At 47.1% G+C, this 18413-nt stretch overlaps 1 protein-coding gene across 7 annotated transcripts in view; it reads left to right on the top strand.

Annotated features, from left to right (window-relative positions):
* The window catches only part of NUP98 (nucleoporin 98 and 96 precursor), a 45981-nt gene that overhangs the window by 7764 nt on the left and 19804 nt on the right, over nucleotides 1-18413 (top strand). For 4 of the 7 annotated variants that reach the window (XM_083609529.1, XM_083609527.1, XM_083609530.1 and 1 more), the window contains exons 5-20: nucleotides 16-195; nucleotides 1077-1213; nucleotides 3833-3940; nucleotides 4361-4544; nucleotides 5936-6096; nucleotides 7435-7572; nucleotides 9025-9109; nucleotides 10190-10282; nucleotides 10808-10948; nucleotides 11928-12061; nucleotides 12406-12593; nucleotides 13188-13304; nucleotides 14315-14625; nucleotides 16518-16631; nucleotides 17698-17836; nucleotides 17948-18125. In XM_083609529.1, the coding sequence (XP_083465655.1) occupies nucleotides 16-195; nucleotides 1077-1213; nucleotides 3833-3940; nucleotides 4361-4544; nucleotides 5936-6096; nucleotides 7435-7572; nucleotides 9025-9109; nucleotides 10190-10282; nucleotides 10808-10948; nucleotides 11928-12061; nucleotides 12406-12593; nucleotides 13188-13304; nucleotides 14315-14625; nucleotides 16518-16631; nucleotides 17698-17836; nucleotides 17948-18125 (2408 nt within the window). The remainder of the gene's footprint in view (nucleotides 1-15; nucleotides 196-1076; nucleotides 1214-3832; nucleotides 3941-4360; nucleotides 4545-5935; nucleotides 6097-7434; nucleotides 7573-9024; nucleotides 9110-10189; nucleotides 10283-10807; nucleotides 10949-11927; nucleotides 12062-12405; nucleotides 12594-13187; nucleotides 13305-14314; nucleotides 14626-16517; nucleotides 16632-17697; nucleotides 17837-17947; nucleotides 18126-18413) is intronic. The other 3 variants (XM_083609533.1, XM_083609531.1, XM_083609532.1) reach the window with 1 other exon arrangement.

Here is an 18413-nt window from a genome sequence, read left to right as displayed (position 1 = left end):
TATTTCTGGTTCCAGGAGGGTTGTTTGGTTCCAGCACCTTCAGCCAGCCAGCCACTTCTTCTACCAGCACTGGCTTCGGATTTGGAACATCGACTGGCACTTCCAGTGGGTTGTTTGGGACAGCAAGCACTGGCGGAGGCCTCTTTTCATCCCAGAACAATGCCTTTGCACAGAGTAAACCTGTGGGGTTTGGCAGTGAGTATAATCTATTGCTATTTCCTGACCATTTTGAAGAATTTTTTACGCAGCACAACCACGTGATTCTAAGTTCTTTAAATCACTTTGATTGCTGTATTTATAATTGTTGTAACCCTCAGAGACTGCCATAAGGAAGCCAAAACATTGCTTTAGTCCTTGTTGGGGTGGGTGCAGGGGCGTAGGAAGGGGGTCGGTGGGGGTGGACCGCCCCAGGTGCCCTCACTGAGGGGGGGGTGACATTCAGCGCCCCGCCCACCCGCAACTCCCAAGCCTACCCCGAGACGTTGAGGTACGGGGGGAGCTTTGCCGGTGGCATTTTCCCCCTTCCCCCTTCGTTTTGACAGCTTGGGGGAGGCTTGGGAGTCGCAGGTGGGCAGCGCACTGAATGTCCACTGTGGGCAGCTCGCTCCCTGCCCATGAGCGGCTTGCTCTGCCCCCCTCGGGAGCACGCCTGCCTTGGGCAGCATGGGTATTTGCTCTGCTGCTGGGTGGGTGGGGGGAGGTATTAGCAAAATGGATATACAGAAAAACTTGTATGGGGGAACATAATATTTATGCTCCTTTCTGCAAGATGCTCTTGTATTTCATATTAAATCGAACTGCCACAATGTCTAAGCTGTTTCCAGTCAGCTATTATTATTATTATTATTATTATTATTATTAATAATAATAATAATACCCCACCCATCTGGCTGGGTTTCCCCAGCCACTCTGGGCGGCTTCCAACAAAATATTAAAATACAGTAATCCGTCAAACATTAAAAGCTCCCTTGCCTTAAACACTTGCCTTGCATAGTGTGAAAAGTAAGGCTATCGTTTGTTTTGGGCACTGTCTCCTCTCGTATTTGGGCATTGACTTGGCTTTTCCTTTTCTACAGACTTTGGGACAAGTACTAGCAGCGGGGGTTTATTTGGAACCACTAACACAACCGCCAATCCATTTGGGGGGACGTCCGGTTCCCTCTTCGGATCAACCAGCTTTACCGTTCCAACTGGCACCACCATTAAATTCAATGTAAGTCCCAGTTGCTTCCTGTCTAAAATTAGTTCCATCCATTCCCTAGCTTTTTCCAGTATGATGCCAGATGTTTGTTTCGGACTGCAACTACTAGCACTCCAGACATTTTGCCCTGTTTGTCAGGGCTGATGGGAGTTGCAGTCCAGAAGAGGCTGCTTTCTGTTCACTACGCTTTGGACTCCCTATTCCAACGAAAGATGCATCTGGTGTATTTATTGTGTATTTTATTTATCTATATATTTGTAATAGTTTTAAACTGCTGAATATTACAAAATAACATTTGCAATAGCTGCCAGTGGGAACCGTGGCGGCAAAGCCCTCTGGTTTGGAGAGCAGTAGCCAAATGACCAGAGTTGAATATCAACCCTGTAAGGCAGTATGCTGCCACTACTCCTGTAAATCCATCAGCCTGAATCAAGATAATCCCAGAGCTTCCCAAATGCCACATGAGGTTTTGGGAACCAGACGCTGTCCCTGCAAGCTTCAAGCCCACTAAAGTTTATGCAGTAGCAGTTTGACCAAGAGACTAAGATAACTACATTCAGTACCAACAGGTCCCATCCAAAGAAACACACAAGTAGCAGAAAGAGTTTTTTAAAAAAGAAAATAGCAGCATAAATAATGAAGCTGTATCCCAGTGAGATTATAAGTAAAAGCAGTTGGGAATGGTAAGAGAAGATACCAAACAAACTAACTTGCTTTATAAACCAAATCAGCAAATTGACCTCCAGCAAGTAGCATACAGGTGTTGCCAGGTGTCAGGCAACATGGTGAGGACTAGCACAAAGTTTTACCCCAACTTTGCCTAGTAACCAGTGACTCTGAATAGCCAATGAGAAGACTCTACTGTGTTCAGAGCAGCCCATGTTCTCACAGGTGTGGCCAGTTTCTGATTAGCTAGGCCCACACTGACCTCCAGTAGCAACAGCACAGAAAGATATCACAGGTGCCGATACTTGTGATCCCCGCCTCCCAGCCTTGAAGGGAGAGAATACTCTCTCAAGAAGCCTCCTTTTGTGCTCAGAGGCCTGAGTTGGGAAACCATTTTCTAGCAGCAAAGAAAAAACCTCAGGAAATAAAAACTGATAAAACAGTTCTCCAAAGAGAAATTCAATTACTGCCCATGGGCCAGCTCATCTTCTGGAGAAGCCTTGCCTGGCAAATGAATCACAGAATAAGAGCGCAGGTACTCTTGTCTTTTGCTGTTTCAGTTTTGGTCCTTTATCTCTTTATTTGGATCACATCTAAATAACACAGCTATAACCAGCTTGTGGTGGTTCAACTTCTGTGTGATCACTTGTGGAAAGGCCATGGCTCAGTGGTCAGAGCACATGCCGTGCCAGCAGAAGGTCCCCGCTTCCAGTCTCCGGCATCTCCAGCCCAGGTGTTCCAAGTGTGGAACAGAAGTGCGAGGCATTGCGTTGAGCTGGAAAACTTGTGTGCAGAGGCTCCTTTAAGCAGAAGGTGGAATAGTTGATCATGAGGGTTCTGTAGCAGTTGTTGGAGAAGAAGATGCCAGGGTTCTGTAGCAGGGAGCGCTCTCTTGAGCCCTTCTTCAGCCACATGCACCAGTGGCGATGGGGCTCTCTCCTGCTCGTGCTACAGCAGAAAGAGTAGCAGCAGCAGCAGCAGGCACAGCCCAGGACAATGAGGGCTGCCTTCCAGGTAGTGAAGGGCCCTCACAGCCAGGTCAGCCTAGAGCAGGAGCAGAGGCAGACCATCGGCCAGGGCAGTGTGTGGCTTTGTACCAGGATGGCAGGAAAGCGGGGGCATCCCTTGCATACCAAGGCAAGCAAAGCCCCTTCTGTTTATCATCTTCTACGTCTTCTCCTCCTCCCTAGAAGCCTGAGTCCCGTTCTGACCTGGTGAGAAACTGGCTACCCAGGGTGCCTCACAGCTGACCGAGAATTTGAACTGCTGTATTAATATTAATATTTATATATTGCCTTTTATAATTTATATATACAATTTATGTATGTCGAAGGATCCCAGGGTGATGTACAACATTAAAAGCACATTGCAGAACATCAGTGATGAAAACATAATAATAAAAGCATACTGACAAACAGCCTAATAATAAAATAGTCATCATAATAACAGTCCTCTTCCCCACACTTTTACAGGACATAGATTATTTAATAGCCATAGACCTGAGTAAAGAGGAATGTTTTTACCTGGGGCCTTAAGACATGTACTGATGGCACCAAATGAGGCTCTCTGGGGAGAGCATTCCACAGTTAGAGCCACCAAAGAAAAGGCCTGTCGTTGTCACCCTCCAAACCTCTCTGGGAGGGGGAACATAGAGAAGGGCCTCAGAAGACAAGGGCTGGGTCTGGGTTGCTTTATGTGGGGAGAGGCAGTCCATAAGGTATTGCGGTCCTGAGCCATGCGAGGCTTTATAGGTCAACCCCCGCACTTTGAATTGGGCTCAGAAACTAATCGGCAGCCAGTTCAGTTGTGCCAGGATGGGTGTTACATGCTGTAGCATGCTGGGTTGTCTTGTTAGCTCACATGAGTGGCTGCTTGGAGGCTCCCTCTGTGCCATGACTGCTTACAGCACTTCCAGGGGAATTAAATCTAAAGTAACCTTGATGAGTGTTCACATTTCTCTTACAGCCCCCTACGGGTACTGACACTATGGTTAAGTCCGGAGTCAGCACAAACATCAGCACCAAGCATCAGTGCATTACTGCTATGAAAGAATATGAAAGCAAATCGCTAGAGGTCAGTCCGTCGTATATCTGTATCTCTGCATGCTGTCCCTGTTTGTTTACATCCCGTCTTGTGGCTCAGACATTGGAGTGCTGCTCTCCTCCCTCTATAGCAGTGGATGGGGGTGAGCTCTTTGCATTTCGAATAGAAAGAATGGAGGCAAGGCATTTATGCACATGGTGGACCACATTCTGAACTGCCACATCACAGTTGTCACGAGAAACCTGTCAGGCAGGTGTTTCTGGTGCCTGATGCCTGCTTTGGCAAAGTTGCATTTTGTCCTCTTTGAGAACGCTGCCCTGTGCCCAGGGACTGTCGACTCCAATGTTTTACTGCATCGCTTTTGCCTGAGAAGGTGTGGTGGTAGCAGGTGTGGGGAACAAGTGGTGTCCCATGTGAGACGTTTGTACTCAAGAAATATTCCTTGTTTAGGAGCTTCGTTTGGAAGACTATCAAGCGAACAGGAAAGGTCCCACCAACCCTGTAGGAGCTGGAGCCACGCCAGGTTTGTTTGGCTCATCCACTGCTACCTCCAGCGCAGCCACAGGACTCTTCGGCTCCACCACCACTAACACAGGCTTTTCCTATGGACAGAATAAAACAGGCTTTGGAACCAGTAAGTACTGCTGCTTTGACCTGCGCAGGATGACTCTTTGAGTAGTAGCCTTTCAGGGTACTTGTGTGTTTTTTTAAATACTGTTTTAAGTTGCCTTGAGACTCTGTCGTGTTAGGTGTCCAACATTTTTTGACACATGCAAATAATAACATCCACAGCTTGAAATGCTGGCTGCTGATTTATAAGATGCTGTCAAAACTCCACCTGTTCTCTTTATGCTTGGGTAAAAACATGCAAACAGAGCAATCTCCTTGATGGAGCAGATTCTGCCTTGAGGTCCTTGGGACAAGTAAGGAAGAAGTGCAAATAAGATAAGTTCTCAAAAAAAGGGGGGAAAGTGCCCAAGGGAGTTGCTCTGCGTGTGATGCAAGTCCCAGAAAGTAGAATGCCACACTTAATAGCGCACAAGAAGTGAACTATTTAGTTCTTGATTCTGATTTAAGGCAGTATCTTGCCTGATATCATATGTGGTTAGCTGGCATCATTGACTGGACAGGCACCTTGGTCAGTCACAGCTGTTTTCTTGCTCTAAAATGGCTCTGCTCAAGTCATCTTTTATTTCTGGAAGCACCTCCCAGCAACACCAATGTTGTTGTTGTTTGTTAAGGCAGCCCTGTTTAGGGAAGCTTTTAATGTTTGATGCATTACTGTATTTTAATATTTTGTTGGAAGCCGCCCAGAGTGGCTGGGGAAGCCCAGCCAGATGGGCAGGCCATAAATAATAAATTATTATTATTATTATTATTATTATTATTATTATTATTATTATTGGTGTTAGTTGCTTCATCTTGTCCAAGACGATCCAAAGCAACTTAGAACCAAACACCTCTGTTCTGCTTCTACTGATGCTTCCTCATTTTGATTGGGAGTTCAAAGTGGTGTATGGTTTTGTAAGTTGAAAATTAAAATGACAGGAATTTTAAAAAAGAAAAACACAAAACTCTGAAGCCATAGTCGAATTCCTCCGTCCTTGTTTCTGCTCAAAACAATGCCTAAGTGCATATGAGGAGCTGTGCCCTCGGTGTGGTAGCTCCAAATCTATGGAATGCCTTCCTGCTAGAAATCAGGTGCCATCTCTGCTGAGTTTCAGACACCAAGTTAAAACAGTTTTATTCTCTGATGTTTTAATTCATGTTTTAAATTTTGTGTGTTGTACGTTTTAAATTTTTTTAAGTTGCTTTGAGAGCCAGATGTGAAAAGCAGGTTATAATTTTTTAATAAAATAAAATGTAGCTGCATCTACTCACCATCATCCTTTGGAACCTATCCTGCCTCTCTCTCTGTTGAAATTTGGATTGCAAGCTCCTTGAGGGGTATACTCTGTGATGTCCCAGGGACATGGATGCCTCAAGGTATATACATATATAATTTGCTTTGGCACCTTGTTTCAGGTACGACGGGTTTTGGAACAGGAACAGGAGGCCTCTTTGGTCCGACTCAACAAACCACCAGCCTCTTCAACAAGCCTTTTGGCCAGGCCACGACTGCACCAAACGCAGGCTTTTCCTTTGGGAACACCAGCACCCTTGGACAACCCAACACAAACACAATGGTAAGGTAGCAAGGACTGTTGTAACAACCTTGGAGTCTTTACTTTCTGCCTAACTCCTGCTTACCTGGTTGCCTTTGATTTCTGCAGCCTTTTACTAAGACCTTTCCAAGGAAATTCTCTTTGCTCGGCCTGTTACTTTTTCTTGTACAGTGCTATTTTATTCTCCAGCTTGCTCCTTAGCACAGCAGGTTGCCTTATTTTGCCATTTTTGTATCTGTTGAATATTTCACCAGCATGCTTTATATTGAGGGTTAAGAGATAAAGGCCTGCTTTGTCACAAGTCAGAGCCATGGTCCATCTAACTGACAGCTGGCTCCAGAGTCTCCAAGCAGAAGTTCTCTCCAACACATGATCCTTTAGTTGGAGATTTCAACACTTCATATGCAAAGCACATACTTTTTCACTATGAAATGGAGCCATAGCAGGCCTCCCAAGTTATGAAATAGTTTGTTTTCAACAATATACCAGTTGCTTGGTAGGCGCGCAAGCAAGCACACACTCAAATTATCTTACCTCTCCCAGGAAGAGGAAAGCCTGGCAGTCATTTTGGCTTTTCACTGACTTGAATGTCTCTAGGGCAGGCTACTTTATCAAGTGGTCCACTATATTCCTTCGCTGCTTTCTCTGTTGGGTACAAGCAGAAATGCATAAGTGAGAGAGGGGCCCTCTTGTTACAGATGAAATGGAATTAGACGGTCAACTAATTCAAGTGGCCTTTTCTTTGAAGGTCTCAAACCTTTAATAGATGGATCCAGACACAACGGAAACCCTGTACTGAAGGAGTTTCCCTGTTACGGGCGAAGGGTGCCAGGTGTTAGTGGCTTGGAAAGGGAAGTTGGCAAGCTGTGTGGGGAATGAGCTTCTGAGCGGAAGAGATAAGCAATCTCCATAGGCTTTGGGAAATTCCTTTTTCCACCAAAGACAACTTGTGGGTGGGTGGGTGTTCAGTTTGTTCAGTTTTTTTAATCCTCCTGTGAGGGGTACACTGTTTCTTTCCATATGCATGATGGCAACCTTCAGGTGCCTTTCTGCCCAGATCTGAACCTCCATTCAGAAACCATCTGCCATGCACAAATTCAGGCCTCAGTATTTTCCACGACACAGTGGCTAAAATGAAGGTAGGTTTTCCTGCATGCTTTAATGCTACACTTAGCTGAACCAAATGCAAGCACCTCTCTTCAGTAGCCACAAGCAGAGCTCATATTCCCTTGCGTAAAAATCACTGTGGTGCAAAAACAGTAGTCCCACATTTCCAGAACTATTGCTTAGTTTTTTTGTTTTGTTTTTTTAAGGATAAGTTGTAGCGTATCTTTCTCAAACATCCCCTAATGTTTGCAGGGTTTATTTGGAGCAACACAGCCCTCACAAACGGGAAGCCTTTTTGGAACAGCTACCAATACGAACACTGCTACTGCATTTGGAACTGGGACAGGTCTCTTTGGACAACCCAATACAGGATTTGGTGTTGGTGGCTCGGTATGTCAGCTGGGAGTAATGAGGTCCTCAGGGGTGTGGAAGTGGCTTGTTTCTTTTCACTCGTGACACACTTGTGCTCATTGGTGTTCTCCTGGGCAGAAGCGAAGTGCTTTTGCAGGTGGTTTTCCAGTGGTGGTAATTGCAATGTTGGTCAATGGTTAGAAAGGTCCAATAATTTTGGCTTTGAACAAGTCTTGGAAGGTTTTGCAAGAAGCCTAACAATCCTGTAAACTGAGAGCGACTGCCCAGTCTAGGCACTCTGGACCATAATTTAGCAGATATGACCTGAGTTTCTCAATTGTGTGCGTCCGGCTCCCGTGACACACTTCTCCGGGTCAACTCAAACTACACTTCTCCCTTGCATCCCCAGTGGGGAACTGCGGTTTAATACCTGTTTCCTAACTAGGGTTTTAAATCTCTGCAGATCTTGATCTTAAACCTCAGTTTGGACCTGTGTAGTAAACTGATGTTAAACCACAACTACTCATTTTTTGATATAACAGGGTTTTGTAGTTCAAGCAACAATGTGACGGGTGGGGGCGTGCCACTCTGACGCTCACTCACTGCTTGCCAAATTGTCACTCTGAATATCAGCTCTTGTGGGTGTCAACTGTAAAACCTCAGCTTTTGCCATTTGGCTGCTCTCCATCAGAGCAATTCTAGCAGAGACCATGCACATTCCCATGCTGGACTATGAAGTTTCCACATGTTGGGTATTTCCTCCTGATTGACCAGGCAGAGAACATGTGATTCTTAGACCGAATATACCATGCTGTCTCCGGCTTTCTCTCATTTATTTTTGCCCTGCCTCTGTCCACACAGTCAAATCTACTCTCTCTCTCTCTCTGCTTTAATTCTACTGCCTTGTGCTCTGTTCCGTCTTCCCTCCTTCAGCCTGGTTCTTTACTACGCCTTGTAGGCACCTGGTGGGACGGAGAGAACCAGTGGGGACACCATTGTATCAGACTCTAGGGAGCACTGGGAAGGGAGTTCTAGAGGTGGCGCTGCTCTGTACATCAACGAGGGCATAGTGGGATTCATCGCCAAGTAGTTTCCCTCCCTCCTCCTACCTTAAGTGCTGGACGGAGGCAGTGCTGGGGGATGAGAGGGAAGAGAGGACTCTTGTATGCTCTTCCCCACCTGCAGCCCTCTTGACTCCCCCTCTTGCCCAGCACTGTGCACTATGCAGCTCTCCTGCGCTGACACCAAACTGCTGCTGTGGACCAGCACAGATGTAGTTCACTAGGGAGAGATATCTGATAATGTGCATTCTGTGGATGGCCGCACATCCTTTCCAAACATTTAAAACACGCTATGATTCTATGTTAACTTTTCTACGATTGGCTGCTAACTGAGAAAAAGCTAATATCCCTTTGTGACCAGGGCGGGGGCTGTGGACAGGGAAAAGAGAAAGAGACCCTGTGACATTTAGAATGCATATTTCTCCTTCAGTCCCTCTTCAGCAACAAGCCTGCTGGATTTGGAACCACGACAACCAGCGCGCCCTCGTTTGGAACAACTACGACTGGGATGTTTGGTAACGGATTAAACAATTGCTTTCCCTTTGGCATAGTCACGTAAAGAGCCTTAAATCTATTGTTGTTGCATTGAGTATAGCACACGGTATGTGGCAGACGAATTTATGTGAGATGATGCTGTTTGTGGGTCTTAAATTCTGTGTCAGTAAGCCGTCCTACATGGCAGGCAGCTGCGAGAGCCCAGGTGCTTCTGGCCTTGCTTTTGGCAATAGTTTCATTTTGAGGGTCTCTGTCTCTTATACAAGCTTGGAGGCCTTCCTCAGATCCATGGAAAACAAATTCAAAGGCTTTTTTCCAAGTCAAACAGCAGTACATTTTCCCTGCCTCTCTGCTGGTGATTGAAGAGGTGTGGGGAGACAGCTGGAAGAGAGTTCAGAGCCCTTCTCATTCCTTCCAGGGGTTATCCTCCTCCAATGTCTTGGTGACAGACTTCCCTGGGGAATGGGGAGTCTGGGAATCATTTGTACCTTCTTGAACAGCAGCTCCTGCTGCAGCTAAAAAGATTCCTGGGTACAGATGATGATGACGGGAACCTCTCAACTGAATGCTACTTTTGAGTGAAAGGCAACCCCATTTTCTTTCATCCTCTGGAAATGCAAGTGGGCTGTGCATGTGCTAGTGATGTCAGGCGGACCATGTGCTGTGCCTTGCATAATAAGAGTAATAATAAGAGTAATAGTAATTTTATTATGTATACAGTGGCTGCTCTGGTTGCGAACGTGATCCACGTGGGATGCACGTTTGCAACCCGCAGTGGCACGTCTGCGCACACGCGGGTTGCGATTTGGCACTTCTGCGCATGCGCAAAGCGCGATTTAACGCTTCTGCGCATGCGTGACCGCCGAAACCCAGAAGTAACCCGTTCCGGTACTTCTGGGTTTCGGCAGTCCGTAACCTGAAAAAACACAAGCTAAAGCGTGTGTAACCTGAGGTGTGACTGTATGCCGCCCATTCAACTTCGTGGCCCCAGCCACTTGGGGCAGCTTCCAACAAAATATTAAAACACATAACAAACACCTGCATGGAAGAGAGAGAGGCCTGGGTGACAAACACAGCCACTTGCTGTTCTTTACTTGCAGGTTTCGGTGCAAATACCACAGGAAATAGCCTGTTTGGGAACAAGCCTGCAGCTGGGGCTCTGGGCACAGGACTTGGAACAGGCTTTGGAACAGGTAAAGAATAGAAAGATGCCACTCTCAGAAGCTGCTTTCCCCCTTCCTCTCTCTGGCACATAGCCAGGTTTTTGGTGCCATGATTGGGATTCACTAAACATAACAGCAAGTTTCCAGCAGTTGCAAATCCATTGGCACCCTTCCACTTTCCTTCCTTCTCTAAACTGCTATTTCCCCCTTCTCACCAAAATCTTGCCACCTTTATCTTACTGCTGCTTGTGTAGTCACTGAATATATTGTAAAGAGTGACACACCTGTGAGACCTTCAGTTAGCAAAGCCACTTCTCCATTATAGAGAAGAATGGTCCGGATTCATAGCACACATGCTTTACATTCTTGCTCCTGAAATGAATTCTGGCCATTGAGCCAAGCTGGTGGTGAGGAAGGAGAGCAGTTCCTTGAAGCACTAAAATGATGTCCTCCTTTGAACTGTCTGTAGGGAAGGAAGGCTGCTTATGTCTGTTTTGCTGCTGGTTGCGCATGTCGATGTTCCACAACCGGCTCTGTTTCTCTTCCTTCCTGTAGCCCTGAACGCAGGACAGACTTCGCTGTTTGGGAACACCCAGCCTAAACTAGGGAGTACGCTAGGGACAGGAGCCTTTGGCGCCCCTGGATTTAATACGTCAACAGCTACTCTGGGCTTTGGAGCTCCCCAGCCTGCGGTGGGTAAGTGTCTCATTAACAAGTGAATAGCCTGGAGTTAAGTGAAAGAGGGGCCCTGCATGAGGTCACACCAGTTCATTGTCCCTCTGAGCATTGGACTCCAGCTCCCTTCAGTCCATTTTTGTATGGAAAGCCATGTGGCTTGGTGGCAAATTCCAAATGGGAATGTAATTCACCAAAGTGTGGCATGTGTTGGAAATACAGCAAGAGGTTTCCAGGACTAAGATAATAATAATAATAATAATAATAATAATAATAATAATAATAATAATAATAATAATAATTTAATTTATACACCGCCCTCCCCAGCCAGAGCCGGGCTCAGGGCAGCTAACATCAATAAAATCACAGTAAAAACATAATAGGGGAACAAAACAATTTAAAATACAGGTTAAAATGCAGCCTCATTTTAAAAGTAGCCGATAAATCAAGACCATAAGGGGAGGGAAACATAACGGTCAGGCTGAGTCCAAACTAAAGGCCAGGCGGAACAGCTCTGTCTTTCAGGCCGTGCGGAAAGAAGTCAAGTCCTGCAGGGCCCTAGTCTCTTGTGACAAGAGCATTCCACCAAGTCGGGGCCAGTACTGAAAAGGCCCTGGCCCTAGTTAAGACCAATCGAACCACTTTGCGACCTGGGACCTCCAAAATGTTGTCATTTGTGGACCTTAAGGTCCTCCGTGGGGCATACCAGGAGTTAATAATTCCCAAAAGTGGTTTCCAACTGAATAAGGGACCCAGTTTCTACCTCATATCGCCAAAACCTGAGGGATTAAGAGAACGATTTGTAGCTGAACCTATAAGCCCCGCTAACATTTTGTTTTTATTGGATGACTTTTGTCAGTCAGTGCAGTGGATGCAGCTTCTAGGGGAGGATAGCACTTTCCCCACTTAGATTACCTTAGGCACCTGCTCTTCTGTCAGCGAGGTGTTACAGCCCCTTGGGGGGATATTGGGCTGATGTCTTCCCCTCTCATTCATTCAGCTTTGACTGACCCAAATGCTTCAGCCGCTCAGCAAGCGATTCTTCAGCAGCACCTCAACAGCTTGACATACTCGCCCTTTGGGGATTCCCCCCTCTTCAGAAACCCGATGTCTGACCCAAAGAAGAAAGAGGAGGTTTGTCGTGGGAGAAGGGGACATGGCTGAGAGGGTGACTAGATTATGCCAGGTCGAGAAAGGGTCCGAGAAGGCTTTTCTACTTTGGAATCCAGAGCTAAAACTGATTCAGGACAGGCGCCAGAAAGTACTTCTTCACACAGTGCATAATTAACTTACAAACTTGGGTGGAATGAAGGGGGTGAGCAATCAACTCAAGCCTCTTGCAGAAGTGGACTGTCTCTCCCCCTGTTAGCAGCCTGTTTGTTGGGGAGGGAGAAGGAAAAGGAGGTTTGCAGTAAAAGCGGGCGAGAGAATCTGATAGGATAGCCTTCTCAAGTTTTCAATTCTGTGTGTGTGTACAGAGACTGAAGCCAACCAATCCAGCGGCCCAGAAGGCATTGACCACTCCTACTCACTACAAGCTGACTCCTCGCCCTGCGACCAGGGTGCGTCCGAAAGCTTTGCAGACGACGGGCTCCTCTAAATCCCACCTGTTTGACGGCCTGGATGACGATGAGCCAGCCCTGTCGAACGGGGCCTTCATGCCCAAGTAAGTGTTGCGTCTAGACTTCTTTATACGCTGAGGTGGCTTGGGGTGCCTGCAAATCTGAAGTGTGAGGTGTCTCGATGGCCTTGAACTGTGTTGCATTCTGGCTTTGATCCAGCTCTTGCTGGAGGTAATTGGTACTTAATGATCTTGAACGGAGTAACAAGTACCAATTACAGCCAACGAGAGCTGGATTAAAGCCAGAAAACACGCTTCAGTTGGCGCAGTGGCTCTTCCTGAACTCTTTAACACAATATATAAGGTGATGGTGCAGCCCACTCTGGGTTAAGGTGAAGCCCAATTATAGGTCACAGCCCACTGGGTAAAGACCACTGGCATCTCTTATCAGTCATCTTTTTCACAGCAAAAAATAGTTCAAAAGGAGCTCTTTAATGCCATTAAATAAAGAAGAAAACCACACACACAGCTGGCCCAGCTAAAGCCTCCAGTGTCTTGCAGTGGGGGAGAGAAGGGCTTCCACAGTCCAGTCCTGTGGTGTGATGGGGGCTGCAATTAAAAATAAGTTGAACTAAGGGGGGGGGAGGTAAGGGAGTGAGGCAGCAGTGATTAATTTCTCCTCTTTTTGGTCTTTCTTAGGAAAAGCATTAAGAAGCTAGTTTTGAAGAGTATCAAGGCCAGCAGCCTTTTCTCTCCGACCAACTGTGAAGCGGATGACCTCGCCTCTCCCTCTGAGTACCCAGAGAACGGAGACCGGTATGTCTGCATGGACACCTTAAAAAAACAGGACCTTGGTCAGGTTTTCCCTTTTGAAGTAAGCGGACTCAGCCTTAAAGGTGCAGCTCCATCTGCGGTTGTTGCGTTTAAACCATGGGCAAGTCTTCTCTGTTCTAGCCTTGGCACTGGGAACGTTGCGCCCCTTGTGTTGCCTGAGTAATGCTCACACTGTGTAACAGGGAGTGCATGTCCAGGGGAAAGAAAAGACTTTGGTGATCTCACCTGCCACTGAACCCCATATATTTTGAGTGTACATTGTTTTGGCTTTATGCACTTACCTCTGGAATGTAACCTCCATGGAAGCTGAGAGTTGCCTGTACTTACGAAGAGGGGCGGGGGAGCCACCGTTCCTGGAAATCCCCCTCAGCGCTCTCTCTGTGTGTCTTCTGAGATCTTGCTGAGCATTGCTCACGCCCTTTCAAGTCTATCTTGAGTAGCCTGGACTATCAGAAACTTAATTTATAGCGAAAGCAGAGGATGTTATGGTGCTGTGGGCATGTGCCCTTGGACTGTGTGCATGTGAAATCGGAAGGGGAAATTGGAAACTCCCAACTCCCTCCGACTCTCCCGTACAGAATAAAGAGAGGGCGCTTGGTTCAGAAAAGTCTACGTTTTCATATAGGAGCTGTCGTGTATTTGGGAAATGCGTTTTACTTAAGTTAGAACAATATCCATTTCAAAGCAATTTCACAATGTGCATTTTTAAAGGCGGCGGTGACGTCAGGCTTCCTGTGCGATTCTGCACTGCAATGCCAGAATTGGTTTGGTCTGAGCATGGATCTGTCAATACACACAATAAATCCTGCATCAGCTTTCTAACTTCTGGTTCAGCCTTTGCTTTCCATCCATGCAGAAACTCACACTCAAGAAGTTCATCACCAGTTAGGTAGATAGTGTTTATTTTTTATAGCAGTGTGTTTGTATTTCGGTTATGAAGTTTTTTTCTTTGGGGCTCACGTGGTGGACCTTAAATGTTGTGGCTTCCTTAGATTCAACTTCCTTTCCCGGTCAGTTGATGAGATCCACCGGCAGGATGGAGAGCAGCAGGAGGAGGAGGACCGTCCTCGTGAAGTCACGCGGTACTACTCCAACCCCATTGCCAAGCCCATCCCACAGACCCCCGAGAACGCCATGCACAAGCACCACAACAACGTGGACGACACCCTCCTCGCCCTGAACGTGCGTCCTCCCCTGCGGAACGGGCTGGAAGGCAGCAGCGAGGATGCCTCTTACCACGAGGAGTCCCTGCAGGAGGACCAGGAAGAGGAGGCGGGCGGCATGCATCAGGCTCATCCGGCAGGTGAGGCAGGTGGTTCTTCTGGTGGTCGGGCTCTTCTCCCCCCAGAAATGCCCCCAAGCACAGACTGGGGAAAGTAGGAGTTGTGCAGAGGAATGTGGGGGGGGGGGGCTGCTTACAATGCGCATTGTGATTTGCAGTCCTTCAAACTGTGTCTGGTCATGCTTTTCTACCCTTGGATCTCATTCAAGTGGCATTTTCTTCTTTTAAAAAGCCAATCTTGGTGTTTCTATTATTTTCAAACACTGAGTTGGCCTTCTGGAGGTTTTGTTGACCTGCGATCCAAGTCAGTGCAGGTTTTGATGCACCAAACGGCTCTAGCAAAAGTCGGCTTGGATTGACAGACCTTTGAGAAAACGGTCTTCTGAATTACCCAAGAATGTGCTTCAGGGTGTAAGGAGCAGGGTTACATTGTGTCGGACCGGATGTCTGTATAGCTTAGTGCTGCCAACGTTGGCAGTGAGTTTGAGCCCAGATCCTAGTTACTGTATTTTTTGCTGTATAACACGCACCTGACCATAACACGCACGTAGTTTTTAGAGGAGGGAAACAAGAAAAAAAATATTCTGGGAGGGAGGGAGGGAAGGAAGGAAGAGAGGGGGGGGGAGCTCCCATTTGTGCAGCTGCCTTGCCTCGAACCGGAGCAAAAAGAGGAAGAGGAGATGCAGGGACACGAGCCTTGTAAGCCGCTTTGTTTGAATTTACCAGTGAGGTGCTGGGGGAGGGATGGAAGGGGATGCCCTCTTTGTCCCTCCTTCCGGCTCATTGCAAAGAAAGCAGAGTAAGAGCCGCTTACATGTGTGTAAGCGGCTCTCCCTTTGCTTGAATTACAGTCAGCCCATCAGACTATAAAGTCACCTCGCCAAAGAGCCATAGAGCAGGCAGACACGGAGAAAGAGAGGCTCTCCCTTCTCCGACCTTGGCTTTTACACGCTGCGCTCAGCTTTTGCCGGCTGCTGGCAGACACGGACGTTGCACGCAGAAGCTGGAGGAAAGGAGGTCCCTTCTCCCACCTCGCCAAAAAGCCATAGAGCAGGCAGACACGGAGAAAGAGAGGCTCTCCCTTCTCCCACCTTGGCTTTTACACGCTGCGCTCAGCTTTTGCCGGCTGCTGGCAGACACGGACGTTGCACGCAGAAGCTGGAGGAAAGGAGGTCCCTTCTCCCACCTCGCCAAAAAGCCATAGAGCAGGCAGACACGGAGAAAGAGAGGCTCTCCCTTCTCCCACCTTGGCTTTTACACGCTGTGCGCAGCTTTTGCCGGCTGCAGGCAGACACGGAGAAAGAGAGGCACCTCTCCGAAAAGCCTGCAAGAGCGGCTCCTCCCGCCTGCATTCGCTCCATAACGCGCACACACATTTCCCTTTACCTTTTAGGGGGGAAAAACTGAGTGTTATGGTGTGAAAAGTACGGTACTGCTTCTTTGATCTTTCCCCCCCTCTCTCCTCTGCCCTGCTCATGTATTGCCTTCCCTAGCAATACAAGGCCATGCAACTGGATCTGTACCATCAGATTGCACCTGCAGCCCTACCAAAATAAAACCAAAACATTTCTAACCTTGAGGTGTTTCTAGGAATGCTGCAAGATTTGTGGCTGCCATTTTTCATAACTAATTTTAATAGGTACTGAATCACTTGGCAATCTACTGCAGAGGCAGTGTTTGGTTAAGGTTTTCTGAGTGTTTTTCTCCTTAGTCAGTCGTAAATCTAAAGTGCCTTCAGTGAGTCCATCTATTGCTCCCTTTCATACCCTTTAGCATACGTATTATAATCTTGGAGTAGGTACACCTGCATTCTCTGGCTCATTTCTTTGCTGTTCTGGCCTGCAAATCAATCACTGTGCCTGTTGCAGAAGTTGCTGAAAGGAGTGACCTTCAACCAGTTTTGGTTCTTTTAGGAATTGTTTTAACCCGAGTTGGCTACTACACCATTCCATCCATGGAAGAATTGGCCAAAATGACAAGCGACAAAGGAGAATGCATTGTGACAGACTTCACCATTGGCCGAAAAGGTAAGGATGCTTCTCTGCACAAAGACCTTTTCTCCTGAAACTGCCTTTCCCAAAGCCCAGGAAAGTCCCACCTGGATGAAGGTCAAGTAACTACCTAGCTCAAGAGGAGCAAAATTCAGGCCATTGAAACATGTTAAAGTACTAGGCATTTCTCTAGGGTCACTCAGGCCATTCACACAACAGTTTTCCGGAGTCTGCTCTAAAGGTTCCTGTGTGTTGATGAGGGGGGAAAGTCCCTCAAGCTCATGCCCTCATTTTGTCAGGAAGGGTCAGAAGAATTCCCCCTAAGCATTTCAAGTAATGTGGTTGTTGGATATTAGTCCTAGTGGTTGAGTCCCCACAGTCGCTTTCCTCAGGTAATAATAATAATAATAGCATATTGCAGGGGTCAGCAACCTTTTTCAGCCATGGGCCGATCCACCGTCCCTCAGACCATGTGGGGGGGGCCAGACTATATTTTGGAAAAAAATATGAACGAATTCCTATGCCCCACAGATAACCCAGAGATGCATTTTAAATAAAAGCACACATTCTACTCGTGTAAAAACACGCTGATTCCTGGACTGTCCGCAGGTCAGATTTAGAAGGCAATTGGGCCGCATCTGGTCCCCTGGCCTTAGGTTGCCTACTTGCCCCGGTATATTGCAACACATGCAGTGTACATGCGCTTAAACCCATCAGTTCTTGAATGTGATCACAGTAACAGGGATCTACAGTACAGACTACAAAGCTGCACACAATGTGCACAAATTAAAAGTTGTTTGGATGCATAAATGACACTCCCAAGTACATGATTGCAAAACCTGATTTGCGGCATTAACTGGCGGGCTGGTTTAGGTGTGTGTCCCCCATAGACCTTTCTGGGAGTTGCCGCCAGACTCCTGCTGCAACTTGCGTGCTTCTTGCATAGATTTCTAAGACTCTCCCAGTTCTGGTGATTGCGCACACTTGACCAATGAGCTTCCCTAGCTTTGTTGCAGCAGCACTCCGGTTTAAGCTGATGCTGAGATCATAGAATTGTAGAGTTGGAAGGGGCTGTCATCTAATCTGTTCATCTCCTCCCTAGGCTACGGCTCAATCTACTTTGAAGGCGAAGTGAACCTGACTAACTTGAACCTGGATGAGATTGTGCACATCCGCCGGAAAGAAGTGATTGTCTACCCAGATGATGAACAGAAGCCACCCATTGGGAAAGGATTGAACAGGTAAATATAGACCAACCCAGTGTTGGCTCACGTTCACTGTGAACACGCTAGTTCATCTGTTCGGAGTGTTTGCCTCTCCGGCCTCCATTAACCCTCTTTGTTTCTTAACAGGAGAGCTGAGGTCACTTTGGATGGTGTTTGGCCCACTGACAAAACCTCGCGTTGCCTGATAAAGAGCCCAGAACGGCTAACCGAAATGAACTACGAAGGCAGGCTGGAGGCCGTCTCCCGGAAGCAGGGCGCCCAGTTCAAGGAGTACCGCCCTGAAACTGGTTCGTGGGTATTCAAGGTAATAACAGCTGTGTATAAGTAAGTGGAACCAGCTTCTATACCAAAGTTTTTTTCTTTCCTTGGCCTGGAAAATTTTACGGCACAGGTAGGGATAATTGCAAATTTACACTATTGTTTGCACAAAATTCCAACTGCCCCATTTTGGCGACTCCTCAGAAATACTTCATTTGCCACAGTAATGGGGAGCCTGTGCTGCTTCTCTGCATCCCTACCCCCCGGGATGTTGTCAAACCAGCTCCCATCATCTTTAACCATTGGTGCCACTTTTGGCTGCAGCAGATGGGAG

Source organism: Podarcis filfolensis (genome assembly GCF_964270895.1).
Source record: "Podarcis filfolensis genome assembly, chromosome: 4".
Lineage (NCBI taxonomy): Eukaryota > Metazoa > Chordata > Lepidosauria > Squamata > Lacertidae > Podarcis > Podarcis filfolensis.
This window is presented reverse-complemented; position numbering and strand designations above follow the sequence as displayed.